Source organism: Podospora pseudocomata (assembly GCF_035222375.1).
Source record: "Podospora pseudocomata strain CBS 415.72m chromosome 2 map unlocalized CBS415.72m_2.2, whole genome shotgun sequence".
Classification (NCBI taxonomy): domain Eukaryota; kingdom Fungi; phylum Ascomycota; class Sordariomycetes; order Sordariales; family Podosporaceae; genus Podospora; species Podospora pseudocomata.
Window position 1 is genome coordinate 1,307,914 of NW_026946366.1, and position 14,925 is coordinate 1,322,838.

The following is a 14,925-nucleotide window of genomic DNA, read 5'->3' on the forward strand; positions in this document are numbered from 1 at the left end:
ATGCTGAGAGTTGTTCATCAGCGGTGTCAACGGCCTCCGCTATCACAACAAGGGAGTGGCCGTCAACGGTATTCTTGAGGTCCGTGCTATCTGCATTTTCGAATGTCGATCTTCCAATCAGTGGAGCCCACTCATCAATCGCATCACAGGACAAACATCTTGTTACCCTTCGAGCGCCGAGGCTTACAGTGGCTCATTTTCATCGAAAAAGTCCCAACATCGAGAAGAGAAAAGTGCGCCTCTTTTCTGCCTGCTTAGAAACCCCTGGTTCATAACACGCCACAAGTAAAGGTAACAGACCAATAGACAACATCCGGGGTCACGGACTTTCCCAAGACCCAGCTTAGGATTGCGTGAGTTGGTGAAACCGATTTGGAATCAGGTAGCTCTTTCCCGACCCCACCTCCGAGGCACCTCCAACGGGGAATATATTTGTTTGGTCCCTCTCTCCATCAACTTCTCTCATGATGTTTCTTCTCACCTCACGTCGTACAACATCTCACATACTATCTCTATCGAGAGCTATAGAGCCTATTTTATCCGTTTCTCATCCGACTCATCGTTTACCTCTACCCTATCACCTGAACAGATCCGTTCAACCTAACAAATACTTCGGCAAAATGGCTTCCGCAGCAACCATCTATGACTTCAAGCCCTTGGACAGCATGTCTCCCCCCCCCCCTTCCCACATCCCCCAACTAACCCCCATTATAGGCAAGGGCCAAGAATACCCCCTCTCCAACTTCAAAGACAAAGTAATCCTCATTGTCAACGTCGCCTCCAAGTGCGGCTTCACCTCACAGTATGCCGGTCTTCAGGAGCTCTACAAAAACATCACCGCCAAGCACCCAGACCAGTTCGTCATCCTTGGCTTCCCCTGCAACCAGTTCGGCGGCCAGGAACCCGACGCCGAGGCGGAAATCGTCACCTTTTGCGAGCGCAACTTTGGCGTCACCTTTCCCATTATGCAAAAGATTGAGGTGAATGGTGACAATGCCCACCCCTTGTTCGAGTGGCTCAAGGAGCAAAAGTCTGGCCTCCTCGGGCTCAAGAGGATCAAGTGGAACTTTGAGAAGTTTTTGATTGGCAAGGACGGCCAGGTTAAGGGGAGATGGGCTAGTGTGACGGGCCCGGCTTCTCTGGAGAAGGAGATCTTGGCTGAGTTGGAGAAGTAAACAATGAGCGGTTTTGATGTTGTTTTCTGTCAGGATCCAGGGGTATGTTGCTTTTGGATAAGAGGGCTTTGGAGAGGGAACTGCGAGCTTGGACAAATTGATATACCCTACTTTTTGCAAGAGACAATAAACATGAATAATGAGCACATGCGTTTTGCATTGGCCTATCGTGATTGCTGCCACCATCTTTCCCCCATAAACACAGTATTTTGAGTGTGAGGTTTATTACTTCCCGACACTGAGCCCATCTCGTTCATCAGATGATGATCACTCCTTTCGAACTCATTCGATATTTCATCTCATCATTCATCAGCCTGTTCCAATCCCAACCCCACCCACCCCCTCCCATCACAACGACCTCTCAACCTCCATAACCTCCCTCACCCCCTCCTCAATAGCAGTAACCTTTACTTTATCCAACCTTTTCAGCGGCCTCCTCGGGTGCCCACCATACCCAAAATAACTCTGAATAGCCTGCTTCGTCCCCGCGATCGCCGCCTTGGTCAACACCCAGTCCCCCTTCGACAGCGTCTTCTGCAGCGCAATGGCCTCCTCCGTCTTCCCTTCCGCATACAAGTTCCATACTTTTGTGCAAACCTTTGGCATGACGTTCGCGCCTCCAGCAATGATCCCGCTGCCCCCGCTTGCCAAAGTCTGCACTGTAAAGTCACACATTCCTCCAAACGCCATGTACCCTGACCCTTCCGCCCACGGTGTCTTTGCCTCCGTTGCCAGCGCCACTCTCGTCAGCTTTCCCGTGTTTCCACATGTGAATTTTGTCCCGACAATGTTTGGGTGCGCGGCCAACTTGATAAGAAGGTCCGAGTCCATGTCTATGCCAGCCACGGCGCCGGGGTAGTTGTACAAGATCAATCCCAGCGGGCTCTCGTCGGCAACGCTCACGAAATAATCGTATATAGCCTGCTCATCCATCAAGAACCGAAAGTAGGATGGTGGGAGGAGCAGGGCGTAATCAGCACCGACATCTTTGGCCAGCTTGCACAGCTCAATCGTTCCCCGGACGCTGCCCTCGGTGGCACCGATGATGATGGGGGTGTCTGTGAAGCCGGCCTCGTCGAGTGCCTCTCTCGTAGCCTTGGTCACTGCTAGCTTCTCTTCACGTGTGCAGTGGATGGCCTCCCCGTTGGATCCCATTGTGACAAGGCCTACGAGGCCGTCCTTGACTAGTCTTTCGGCGTGCTTCTTGATGGTGGGGATGTCGAGGTCTTCAGTCTCGGCGTCGAAGAATGTCATGGTGGGGGCGTAGATACCACATGGGAGTGGCCTCCTTGGGGAGGAGTGGCCATTGGTGGCACCATTGGTGGCAGTCATGGTCGAGTAAGAAGCCAAACGGTGATGAAGGATGTTTTGAGAGGAGGGGACCGTGAAAGCCAAATGACGCGTGACGCTAGGAGTGTGGATTTGAGAGTGGGCACGTGGGGAGATGTTACAGTATGAGATAGAAAAGACAGGGACGGCCAGGGCGGAAGGCCGGCTACTTAAGAAAACACACGACCCCCTGATGGGAGTTGACAGTCGCCCCATGACCTAATGTAAATAGGAACCAGTGGGGTTGTGCCCGTCAGCCACGCGCAAGAAGAAGATGTCTAGTCTGATCAGACATGGGTCTTCAGACGCTTCTTGTGTGGGATGTTGAACAAGAAGCGGGCCAGAACCTCCAACTCGGAGCCAAGTCCTCCAAATTCGATTGCAGGGACTGCGGGAAGGAAGGGAGCTAGGTCAGATGCAACAGCGATGCCAGCACACTCATCGGCAAGGCGGCCGCTGGTGGCCATCGACAATGTCTCGCAGCTATATCGGGATAATATATAGAGCAATGGGGTCAGGAAATCACGCACCCCAAAGCATCCATCGGCAACCAGATGTGAGTGTATACATCATCTGGTCTCTTTCATACCAGAGACAATAGACCAAGCCTATTCAACCAACCCAGGCAACCGGGTTTAGCCAAGCGATACTGACATCCCCCTATGCTGATCCCAGACACGTCTAATGCCTCAGATGTAACTGAGGGGAAGGTGAAGGCTGGTTCAGGGTAGTTGTCGAGATGTTCTTGGCTATTATTCTTGAACTAACGAGAGCCTTTACCAGTAATGGACTGGTCAAACTACCAACTCCGGCCCCATGATCCTCAGAGCTTTACTGTTGAGACAGGAACTACCTGTGAACGAGGCCATTGGGGTCAAATCCAGTACGAACAGTGGATGGGGGTCATGTGAGCAGCTTGAAGCATGCTGGACAGCCACTTCAGTGCGAGAAATAACAGACGAGAGCGGTGACGTTGAGACCAGACGAGCGAACAATTGAAAAGCAAGGGGACTAATCCGGTAACCCCACAAAAAGCGAACAATATGCCGGGAGAGCTGCAGGTTGATGTTGCGTCCTGGTTCTGTGGAGTAGCAATGTTTAAGCGGTTCATCCGGGAGGACACATGAGGGACTGGCCGGCTGACAGCGAGATGGTTTTGCTGAGAGACTGTCCTTCCAGTTGATGAGGATGATGGACGGTGTATCAGCAGATGATTGGTGATCCAGGTGGTTCTCAGCCCTCTGCCGACGTTGCTGCCGTGAGGTGTCGTCAGAGAAGGAAGCTGGGTGTTGCAAAGATGAATAAGAAAAACTGGAGACCGGCACCTGTCACAAACTGCACCCACGCTTGTGTGTGATACTAACTATATGGCCGACGGAGAAACTATTTCCTCCAATCAACTTGAAGACTAGGTCAGCGGGTTTGGGGGGAGAAAAAGGATGCACAATTGGCTCTTTTGCTTGCTGAAGGGAAGAAAGCTTGACCGGCTTTGCGCGCCACCTCGAAGACGCTGGCGGGAGTTTGTGGTGAGGCGGAGCCGGTGAGGAGGGGCGAGCTGGAGGGTGTGATGCTGATATTTAGCCTGAGGAAAACAGGATCTCTTCAATCCACAGCGATGGGTGACCTGCATGATGAACCGAGTGAAGGTCCAGGTCGCTGTTTTGGTCTCTGTTGTCGTTGCTGGAGCTCTCTCTCGGTGGTGGTTGCTTCCATCCGAGCTTCTAGCAGATGCGGGGCAGTGTGGGGGTGGATCTCATGGTGGGGCTTCGGGTTATTTAATGTGTTTCTCCACGATATCTTATCGATGAGAAGGAACAACCACCTCATGAACACCACCAGGTCGTTCTTTCCGGCCTGGATTATTTTTAAGTGGCGGAATCTTCGTTTTAGGAACCTGCAACACACCAATGGACCAAAACCGGGGAAGAATTGACACCTATCATACGCCATCACATGCGGACAACACATGCGATGTATGTTGCAATGAATTGGCCGGGTGAATGCTCTTCTCCAAATCGACTCCAACTCGCAGTCTGTCGGCCCCTCTTCCAGAATTCTTCCGGATCGACTCGAACCACAACTTGAGAGGAATCGTTGTACGCCTTCAACATGTATCTCATATGCAAGGAACCGCCTGGCACGACACCAAGGCCGGAAAACGTGATTGATGCTCTGCCACTCATCGGACCCATATGTACTTAGACTTCCAACATCTCCAATCAATCTCATTTCATTCAATTTTGGCCTTTCTTTCCTGCCTAACATTGACCCCTGGCCTTGGCTTTGACAGACAGAATGGAGCCACTCAATGTGTTGATGGTACGGACAATTCCTCACCTGTTAGCTATCGACCACTGCTGACCAAATGAACCAAGGTTGGTACCGGCGAGTACACCACAGGTTTCGTAGGGACCGGTGGCTCAGCATCGGACAAGAAGGTAGGCGTAGTCGGTCTCTCCATGTTTGACCTCAGACGAAGGGGCAAGGTCGGCAAACTTGGGATGGTGGGTGTGAATGGGACGAAATACCCAGCAATCAGTGCGTACCTTAGAAATGTCCAACCCACTCAATCATCTAGCTAACACATCCAAGGGGAACACCTCCATAAAAACATCACCCTAGCCTACAACAACCTTGACACCTCATTCGAGTCCTTCCCCTCCGACGACACAAAAGATCCCGACGCCTACAAGACCGCCATCGACGCCCTCAAACCCGGCGATGCCATCACAATCTTCACCCCAGACACCACCCACTACCCCATTGCTCTCTATGCCATCGAGCGAGGAATCCACGTCATGATCACCAAACCTGCAGTCAAACTCCTCGAACACCATATCGCCCTCCTCGCCGCCGCCGAAAAACACGGCGTCTACGTCTATGTCGAACACCACAAACGCTACGACCCCGCCTATGCCGACGCAAAGTTCAGAGCCAAAAAGCTCGGTGACTTCAATTATTTTTACAGTTACATGTCCCAGCCCAAATTCCAACTCGAGACGTTCAAGGCCTGGGCAGGGATTGACTCGGATATCTCCTACTACTTGAACAGTCACCATGTGGATATCTGTGATTCCATGGTGTCCCAACTTGGCTACGTTCCTGTCAAGGTCTCCGCCTCAGCATCAAAAGGAGTAGCCACCAGTCTCGGCTGTCACGAATCAACCGAGGACACCATCTCCCTACTCGTGCACTGGGAGAAGAAGGACGACCCTTCGAAGCATGCCACGGGTGTATACACCGCTTCCTGGACAGCGCCCCAAAAAGCAGGAGTTCACTCCAACCAGTACTTCCACTACCTGGCTCGAGATGGCGAAATCACCATCAACCAAGCCAAACGCGGGTATGACGTTGCAGAGGATGCAGCGGGTCAGTTAATTTGGTATAACCCTTTTTACATGAGGTACGCGCCTGATGAGGATGGGAACTTCAACGGGCAGAGTGGGTATGGGTATGTGTCTATGGAGAAGTTCGTTGATGGCTGCCGGTCCGTTAATGCGGGAGAGTTGAAGCCGGCGGATTTGGACAAGAAGGGGCTTCCGACGCTGAGGAACACAATTGCTACGACAGCGATTTTGGAGGCGGGCAGGAGGAGTATCGATGAGGGGAGGGAGGTGAGGATTGAGCAGAGGGATGGGAACTGGAGCCTTCTTTGATCGGTTGTGTATTATTTCGCGCAATGGCGCTATGTTGGTTATCCTCCTGAACGTCACGCCTTCCAACCCAAACAAAGGAAACAGAAAGATCATCAGGCCCAGTAACTGCCAGCTACGAATCGGGGCCTGCTAAGCCTGAGACTGAGCGGGAACATTGCGAACCCAAAAATTTGATGCCCTAAACTTCGCCTGAGCTAGATTTTCCGACTGCAGATATTCCCTCACGGAACTGTGCACCAGCCTGACCTGGTTGTGCTCGATAACCACGAGCCCTGGGCAGCAGAGAAGGATATCCTCTGCGCCAAGCCCCATCCTCAAGGTGCCATCAACTTCCGCAACAGTCAGCGGTCGCTCAGCAGAGCAGAGCAATGTCAAGATGCTCCTTGCATCTTCGAGAAAGCCTTGTTCGACATATAGAAGCATACGCTCATAGGTTTCACACAAGGGGTATGGCACAGAGGAAAACAAGCTCTTGACTGGTGCTTCTACCACCGGGCAGGATTCTAGGGCTGTGAGCATACACTCGACCCATCGGAATCTAGGAAAATGTGGTAGTATCTTGGGAACTCATGAATGGGTGCTTGGAAGGATATAAGACTTACGATCCCTCCGCTCTCGAAATAAGAGCACCCTGAATGAGGGGATGAAATTGTCTCACCCTTTGAAGATTCCGGTTGTTCCGCAGGGTTCCAGTGACAAACGTCTCAATGTCCAAGTCGACATTGTTGATCTTGACCTCCTCGTGAGTGGCCAGGCGAAGATAGTCTCGGATATCTGGCTCATCGCGGTTAGACACGAGCAGATGCAGTCGAGAGTCTGACCAGCCCCGCATTTCCTCGATCGCCTTGAGCAGACACCCTCGGCCGGTCTTCCTGGGGCACTCGTCTAGTCCGTCCAAGATGATGTAGGTGTTGCTGAACTGCTTGACCGCGGTGCGAAGAACGCCCATCAAGCCCGACTCTGAAGGTGGTACATTGAAATGGTTGACACGCATCAAATGATCCAATTCACCGACAACGGGATTGTCGGATTTCAGGTGGCCGAGAAACTGGTGTATCACAGAGCAAAGCATTGAAAATGAGCTTTGTCTCGAGGTATCGTTGGAATCGAAGTAGAAGTAGGCAATGCCCACTGCCTTGTTGGGCTGTCGAAGTCTGAGCACACGTTGAATTGCGGCTGAAGCGAGGACCGTTTTCCCACAACCGGCAAACCCATGCAGCCAAAGGAACGAGTCGGGTTTGGTGTGCCAGGAGGAAAATGCTGGACCCCTGATGAACCAGTTGCCAGTGTTTGAGTGTTGCTTGTTGATGGTGTCGTTGTGTTGGACGGATATATCAGATGCATTCAGCCATCGTTGCATATCTGCCATCTATCGATCGGCCCGCTCCATCCTCACCATCTCGTGGTTAGCTTGAATGCCTTCTATGACATTCATGCTGCTTCCTAAATTCAACACTTGAAGACCCGATCTCAGAATGGAGCATATCCCGTCAACCATCGCTGAGAGCTTCCGGAGTGTGGTGTCTATATCGTACTTTGGTAGCATCCTTGCGGACGCCATACTTATCAAGTATCGAGAAGGGGAAACTCACCACGTAAGGGATAGGCGAGCTGACGGATGAATGTGCGCCAAAAGAAAGATCTTGAACCGCTGCTGGTTGAAGAGCATTCTGAAAATTTCTGGGCTTCGTTGTGTAACTCCTGAATGTGGCCTTCACTCCCGAATTGATGACTCGAGCGAGTGAAGAAGATCTCTCTCATGGGGTTGGAACTTGCGGGTTCGAAAACAAATTTGCAACTCCTGGACTATTATGACTAGCGCTTTGAGCTGTTGAATGGTACTGGTGATGTTGGCTTTCGAACTCTTGACTGATGCGTAGTACTTGGTAAGACATTCGGTGGCCTGTATTCCCAAGCCGATAATTCCGACGACGGCCCCGGCGAGCTCCATAGTGAATATGTAAGGCAATGAATAAGGGGTATGTAAGGAAGTGATGTGAGGAGTGTGTAACGCAATGATTAGAACAACATATGATGCTGGATTGTGAGAGGCAACATATATACTCATCTGTGATCATAGAACATGAACACCTAGACGCTGGACGTCTATCGGACTCCCTTAGATGACTCGCCACCGGCCACACATACCACCCCTGCCCACACCCATCAATCAAATAAATAGCTAATCAACCTGCACGAATTACCCGGGCGCGCACACATTAACAATCAATCAATTAAGACTCACCCGCACCACAAACTACTAAAATACATATAAGCGTAACACGCTTTTCCAATAAAAAGAAGCCTTAATATATACTACTTTTAAAATACCTAGGTGGTGGTGTCGTAGCTGTATTTTAAATATATATATATTTGGTCGTGGACTTTAATGTTCGAGTTTAAAAATCTGGGTGTGGTGTCCAATTAGGTCTAGTGACGAGAACTGGCCTTATCCTAATCGGGTTATCGTCAGGTGACCTGGCTTACATAGCATGTGGGAAGGTGGTCCGAGTTGCCAGTCATTTAAGAGAGTCCCGTCTATCTAGAGTTAAGCGTGTAGATCCATGATGGCCAGCGTCTCGATGATCAATAGGCGCCCAACGTGAAGCGCCAGCAACGTAGCGAAGCGCGGATTACGTTGCCAGGCCAAGTTTTGCACCTGTAGTAAAGTGTAAGCGCTAGAGAACGTGATTAGAGCATCCTACGACGGCAATATGAACTGAATGGTTTTCACGATGTCAAAATGCTTCAAACATGACACTTGGGTTCTGCCTTACAAGCATACAGCACAGTGTTGATTACAGACACACTGTGAATGGATGCATGATCTTCGCCAGGCAGGCCTCGTCGAAACAATGTTGATACCCCTTGAAGGCCAGCGAAGCGCCGACCAAGCCTCACCTCGCCGGTTTCTGTGCTTCCTGGTTAAAGCCGAATATTAGTTATCGCAGGCCTGCTCTCAAAAAAGATATCGCGTTTGGATCCAGTTTTACTCTGGTGACCGAGACTTCATTTGATCGATGGTGATGCTGCGGCTGGACAGTGTGCTCAGCTTTTCGGCGCACAAACCATTTCCACACAACTTCCAGTTTCTTGGCCAAGATCCCAGGATGCGAGATTCAAAACTGTCGCCTGTACGATCCAGTTCTGTTTGTTCATGCAGAATTCGCTGTCGAGAGCATGTCGATTCTCAGGCTCCCTTGTGGTGATAACCCGTTTCTTGCTTCGTCTTGGACTTGGACCGAGTGTGGCGCCACAGCTGAGAGAGCATCTCAAAATCTCGGAGCGTTGGTTGGTCGAAACCAGGCACAACTCGTGGCGTAGAGTCCCAAGAAGGAACACCCAGGGCACCGGCACTTCGCGGTGATGGGGAATATGAACGCGGCGACCGGGGCAGGAGTAGCGTCATTGTTGTGGCTTTGCAACAGGGCCAAGCCAGGCGCTGCGGCTGTGTTTGCAGCAGTTTGACAGCGACAAGCCGGAGGGATCCAGGGTTGAGGTGACAAACCTGCGACAGAGATATTGACATGCAACGTCAACTCCATCCTAAAGCTGACGACCACTTTTCGATTCTGCAAAATCTGATCTGTTTTGCAACTGAATATCCGTATCCGGTGGTTGTTTTGTTTCCGTCCTTTTATCCTGTTTTTTTGGCCATCCCATCTCCACCAAACGAAATACTTGACGTCGCACATACAGCCTCGTTCCCAGTTGGTAGTCGTCAGCTTTTGAGTGCGAGCCCCATCGAGTTCCCTGGGCAACCAAGCATAAGGCGAGGGAGAAGCCAAGGAAACCTCCAGCTTGCGCAACCCCAGCTCTTTGTATCTTCTGTGCAGTCGCAGCCCTATCGTCTTCAGCACAAACACAACAAACTCCCCTCCGAATTCCTTTTCGAAAAACCTTGGCCGGAAACCTTGATCTTCTGACAGGCGGGAGGACGTGCGCAAGCGCATAGCAACATCAACACCAACCGACACCAGACGAACCCAATCGAACCGAGCGCCGGACAGAGAGCCCCTCCAAAGAAAAAAATGTGGGAAGACTTTGAGCTCGACGCCGAGCAAATTCCGGCCTTTAAGCTCGCATTCCACATAGCACAGATTGTCTTTGCGTTTGTACTATGGTGCCTCGAGATTGCTGTGTTCCGGGCCGAGAGCGCAAAGATTGTGGGCAACAACGGGTGGACGTTCGCAGTGGTATGTCTCAGCCTTATCTGTTATCCCCTCACTTTTTGGGATCACAAGATACTGACGTGGATATGGGATGGTAGTTCTTCTTGTCGTTACCAGCATGGATCTACCTCATCGGCGCCCCTCGTTTCCCACGAACCCGCAAGATCGCCAACCCGACGGTGATGGTCTTGGTCGACGTCATCTTCACCATCATCTGGCTCTCTGCCTTTGCGACACAGGCAGCGTATAACTCTTCTGGTCTTTGCGGAGATGTTTGCGGTATCAGCAAGGCCATCGTCGCCATGGGCGTATTCGTCTTGTATGTCCTACCTCTCCCCCACCATCTTTCCATCTTGAATAACCCGTACTAACTATCCCCAGCCTCTTCTTCTGCGCCACCACCTTCCTAAGCATCTGGACCCTGAAATACTACCAATGGAACAACCGCCTCCCCGGCTACGACCGCGGCGATCGCGGCGCCGGCTCCGACAGCCAGAACATCGACCCCGACAAAGCCGCCTTCTCCCTCGCCCCCCACGACGAGGAAGCCTACGCCCCGGTCAACATCCACGACGCCGACGACGACGACAGACCCGCTCCCTACGGCGGTGCCAGATCTGACTACTCCTCTGACCCCTACGGCGCCCCCAAGTCGGATTACTCGGACCCGTACAGCAGCGCTGTTGGCGGTGGAGCGGCCAACGCGAGCACAATCGGCAGCTCATACCAGGACAACCCGTTCCGAAGGGGAGAGGCGAACGCGAACCCGTTTGATGACGATACCGAGTATAACTCTGGACGGGTGTCGGCTATGGGGATGGGGGGTGCGTCTACGCTGGGAGGGTCGATGAATAGTAGGTATCAGGCTCCGAGTGTGGGGACGTATGATGAAGAGGAGGATAGGACGGGGCCGGCGAGGTTTCCGCAGGCGAATTATGATCACCTTCATCGGTGATCAATGATGAATAGAACTGATGTTCAGTTACGAACGGGGGCTTGATGGTCAGGGTGGATATGAAAAGCGAAACGTGCTTGGGGAGGTCATCTTCAGCAAAAGTGCAGCGAATGGCATGTCATGGCTTGATGGGTTAATTGGTGGGGAAGGGGTGTTTACTGTTTCTGAATGATTTTGTTTCCGGAGGGTGGAGTTTGTACATTGGAGGCATTTGGCTTTGCGTATGGTTTTATTATACAATGATCACGATATACAAACCTCTCATGAAATGTCTTTATGGTTCTGGCGTCAGGTGGAAGAGGGGGACTTGTTCACACGAAAAGGGAGGTATCATGTAGTTGAACATGAGGATGGTTTGTTGCATGTCCTGGTTCTGAATGTGCGAATGGTGGCTTTGGTGGCTTTGTTTGAGCACGAGGCATAATTCCAGTTGTAGCCGTGATGAAGGGTTTAAGGCGTATAGAGGAGTTGCAGGGCATTTCTCAAATTGATATATTGAAGAATGGCAACGCAGAAGATGTGGTGTCTGTTCAAGATATCTCCATACTTTGGTTGCCATCATCTCATGGGGTTTATGATGAATGTTAAACTAACAAGTGGTTGCCCAGGTGGCAGGACTTCCGAATGTCTTGATAATCATCTAGTTCAAGTCCAGCAACCTGACCTAACGACCTGCTCAACCGCCTGTTCGACCGCCTTCGCTAATTTAGGCCCAAGTGCTCTAATCAAAACCACAGATTTTTCCATTTCCGCCAGATCAGATGAAGACCAACTATAAACGCCAGAAAACGCCGGTATTATGAGTGACATGAACCTCTTCCCCATCTACAGCCGCCTTGTTAGAGAGCCACACTGTGAGGCTCAATTTACATCCTCAACAGAAGCCCCAATGTAGCAGAACCCTCTCAGCATTAAACGCCCCTAAATCAGCCCCGCCTTCTTCAACCTCCTCTTCAAATCCCCGGGCGTCTGCTGCATCGGATTCAACTTCATATCCCTCGCCATAGCACCCACATCCTCCCCATGCCTCTCCACCAACCTCTCCAACCACTCCCTCTCCCTATCACTCTGATACCTCGGTTTCGCCACCACTTCTCTTCCCGCCTCCCTTTCCAACGCCTTGAGAACTTCGCTCTTCTCATACGTCTCCCCCGCTAACCCGCCCCATTCCTCGTACTCCTTCTTCTCTGTTGATTCACCCTCATCTCCAGACTCGAGGTCGTTTAGCGGGTCATTCAAAGGGTTGGTATCCTTGATGATCCGGAGGATCTTTCCCGTCTCGGGGTCGCGCTCGACTTTTACCTCGCGGACGCGGAGGGAGCCAGAGTTGGAGTAAGACTGCACGGCGAGGGGGTCTTGGACGTCGGTGCGGAGTTTGGATTTGTCGTTGGGGGCGGTGCCGCCTGTTGTTTTGCCTAGCCTTGCGACGAGGCCGAAGCGGGTGTAGTTTTGGGAGAGGGTCTGTTTCTTGTCCCTGGTGACATGTAGAGTTAGTGAGTGAAATGGGAATATGTGGGAGAGAGAGGGGGAGACAAACCAGTTCTGGGCGATGATGCTATTTCCTAGGGGGTTGAGAGCCTTCGTGCGGCGGTTGGGCATCTTCACTTTGGAGCGCGAGGAGCGCGCCTTGCGCTTTTGAAGTTCGCGACCCATTTTGGATTGTGGTGGGGTGGTCTGAGGGAGGGGTTAAGGTTGGTGATGGTGTTAATTGGTGCGGTGGTTGGCTGTGGTCGATTGCGCTGCTGCTGTCGCTGCGCTTGCCGTACCATGGCGGCCAAAAATTCTAGAGTTGAGACGATAAGGGCGATAAGATAAGATCTTTTTAGTGGGTTGGCTTCTTATCGATTGGGCTGGTTGCCTTCTTATCGCCGAATTCATAACGCCGATGACTCTCCTTCTCAGCCACGGCAGCTGCCACACTTGCTGCCAACTGAAGAAGCTGGCAAGCGATTCCCCTCCATGATTCAAAGACATGCAGATGCAAGATTGGACAATGCAATGTTCCTGTCTTCGCGTCCGTGACAACTTGGAACCGTTTCTGTTGACGATCTTCTTTCGAAGAGACCGTCATGTCTCCGTCTGAAGCTATAACACAGCTCTATTAAGCCTTCTTCACCGTTTCTTTTATTGATCCCCAGCCTCGTGTGACTGTCACATGCAAGCCTCGACGTCTGAAGACCAAGGTCACCTCTCTTTTCTTGGCAGGATGAGCTTGGCCTCAACAGCATCAACCCCTCTCACAAATCGCCCGACTGGATGGAGAAAATCCCGCTCCGTCTCGTAGGAAACGAAGTGATACCCAAAAGCATACCAATACCGAAGACCACACACACTCACGGTTCGGATCTGGTAGGTGTCTCTGTCCCTCAGAGCATCTCGGTGTCTAAACTTAGGTCGTCGAGCCGTTCGATGCTGCCCAACACCCATCGATATCTCGCAACCGCCCTCCCCCCACGCTCACGTTCACAAGCTCGTGAGGTAAGCAGGGAGAGATTTTTCTTCAGTTTTATCTGCCCAACATCCGAGCTTCAGGACTTGTCTCCTCAGCGGTAGCCGATGAGCTCGTCCGTCCGCACACAGACCACCACGGCAATCACGTCTTCCGCCAGATCTTGAATTGCCTTCCTGTTGCGGTATGGCCCGGTGTGATCGCGGGATGCCAACACCCCCTCCCCTTCCTTCTACGGAGCAGATGTTAGTCGCGACGCTACGGGAGGGAAAGACAACCTGCTTCTTGCTTGCAGCTTGCAGGACATGCTTGCATATCCCGTCTTTTTTGCTTTGCTGACTGTTGTTGGAAGTACCTCCAAGGTCAACAGCCAGAAAACAGGGACGTTTTGTCCCCTCTCTCTCTCTCCACCTCTTTTTCCCCAGATAAAGCAACCCAACCCTTCTCCCCCTCCCCTGTTGTTGGTCGTGTGTGCACACAGAAAAGGAAACATGACCCCTGACGGGTACATTGTGTGTTTCCAACATATCCCGCAAGCCAGGTCCAGGGCCAAAAGATAGTACAAAATGTTCCTATCTCTATATCGATGACAGCGCATATCTGCTATGATCCAGGTTCGGTTTAGCAAACCTGATGAGCTCACAATCAGCGGTGGTAGCGGTGATTGTGGGTGTGGTCGCGTGCAGCAAAGCAATGATGCAAGCCACCAAGCGGTAGCACACCACACCAAGTGGTAGCACACCACACCAAGTTTGTTCTTCTATCACGCCTCTGACCTTCTAGACGGGTTCTAGTTTTTCTAGAAGGTCGCTTCTTTCAGATTTGGTTTTGCTGAGGTGGCCGATCAAATTCGATAGTGTTGTTGACCCCCTTCTTCCCCCCTCACCTTCACTTTGTGGCTTGCTTGGTGTGTGCTAGGGTTCCCTTCTTCTTTTTTGTTCTGTGCAGCTTCTAGCGGGGTTTTGATGGGGGTTGGTGGTGGTGGTGGTGGTCTGGACAGATCAACAACATGATTTCTCTACTACTCTCACCGAATCAGTGGTGTTGAGGTAGGGTAGAGGAAGCGCGGTTAACCAACGGGGTTTGTGTTGATCTATGGAGTTTGGGGTTGGGGAGTTCTCCACCGCAGATGAGGACAACCCGATAGAGTCTATACGGATACGGGATACCGAAAGTTGTCGGCGATTTT

The 14,925-nt window shown here is 51.6% G+C and overlaps 6 protein-coding genes across 6 annotated transcripts; 3 read left to right on the forward strand and 3 right to left on the reverse strand.

Moving 5' to 3' along the window:
- The first annotated feature begins 459 nt into the window (after window positions 1-459).
- On the forward strand, window positions 460-1,357 carry GPX2 (Glutathione peroxidase 2). The gene is made up of 2 exons (XM_062887753.1): window positions 460-667; window positions 715-1,357. The coding sequence occupies exons 1-2, from the start codon at window positions 643-645 to the stop codon at window positions 1,173-1,175; spliced, it is 486 nt and encodes a 161-aa protein (XP_062745904.1). The 5' UTR covers window positions 460-642; the 3' UTR covers window positions 1,176-1,357.
- A 166-nt stretch (window positions 1,358-1,523) lies between these two features.
- LGA1 (L-threo-3-deoxy-hexylosonate aldolase) lies at window positions 1,524-2,507 on the reverse strand (the record flags this gene model as incomplete). The annotated part of the gene is made up of 1 exon (XM_062887754.1): window positions 1,524-2,507. One exon carries the CDS (start codon window positions 2,505-2,507, stop codon window positions 1,524-1,526), a length of 984 nt encoding a protein of 327 aa, XP_062745905.1.
- Window positions 2,508-4,038: 1,531 nt separating this feature from the next.
- Window positions 4,039-6,950, forward strand: QC762_208480 (uncharacterized protein). The gene is made up of 3 exons (XM_062887755.1): window positions 4,039-4,823; window positions 4,880-5,042; window positions 5,097-6,950. The coding sequence occupies exons 1-3, from the start codon at window positions 4,800-4,802 to the stop codon at window positions 6,158-6,160; spliced, it is 1,251 nt and encodes a 416-aa protein (XP_062745906.1). The 5' UTR covers window positions 4,039-4,799; the 3' UTR covers window positions 6,161-6,950.
- On the reverse strand, window positions 6,290-7,109 carry QC762_208490 (uncharacterized protein; the record flags this gene model as incomplete). The annotated part of the gene is made up of 2 exons (XM_062887756.1): window positions 6,290-6,698; window positions 6,763-7,109. The coding sequence occupies 2 exons, from the start codon at window positions 7,107-7,109 to the stop codon at window positions 6,290-6,292; spliced, it is 756 nt and encodes a 251-aa protein (XP_062745907.1).
- A 2,453-nt stretch (window positions 7,110-9,562) lies between these two features.
- On the forward strand, window positions 9,563-11,802 carry QC762_208500 (uncharacterized protein). The gene is made up of 3 exons (XM_062887757.1): window positions 9,563-10,356; window positions 10,431-10,651; window positions 10,714-11,802. The coding sequence occupies exons 1-3, from the start codon at window positions 10,192-10,194 to the stop codon at window positions 11,285-11,287; spliced, it is 960 nt and encodes a 319-aa protein (XP_062745908.1). The 5' UTR covers window positions 9,563-10,191; the 3' UTR covers window positions 11,288-11,802.
- Window positions 11,803-11,842: 40 nt separating this feature from the next.
- nop16 (Ribosome biogenesis protein Nop16) lies at window positions 11,843-13,367 on the reverse strand. The gene is made up of 2 exons (XM_062887758.1): window positions 12,825-13,367; window positions 11,843-12,761 (listed from the first exon to the last, which is right to left on the reverse strand). Exons 1-2 carry the CDS (start codon window positions 12,938-12,940, stop codon window positions 12,209-12,211), a joined length of 669 nt encoding a protein of 222 aa, XP_062745909.1. The 5' UTR covers window positions 12,941-13,367; the 3' UTR covers window positions 11,843-12,208.
- Between the last annotated feature and the right edge of the window lie 1,558 nt (window positions 13,368-14,925).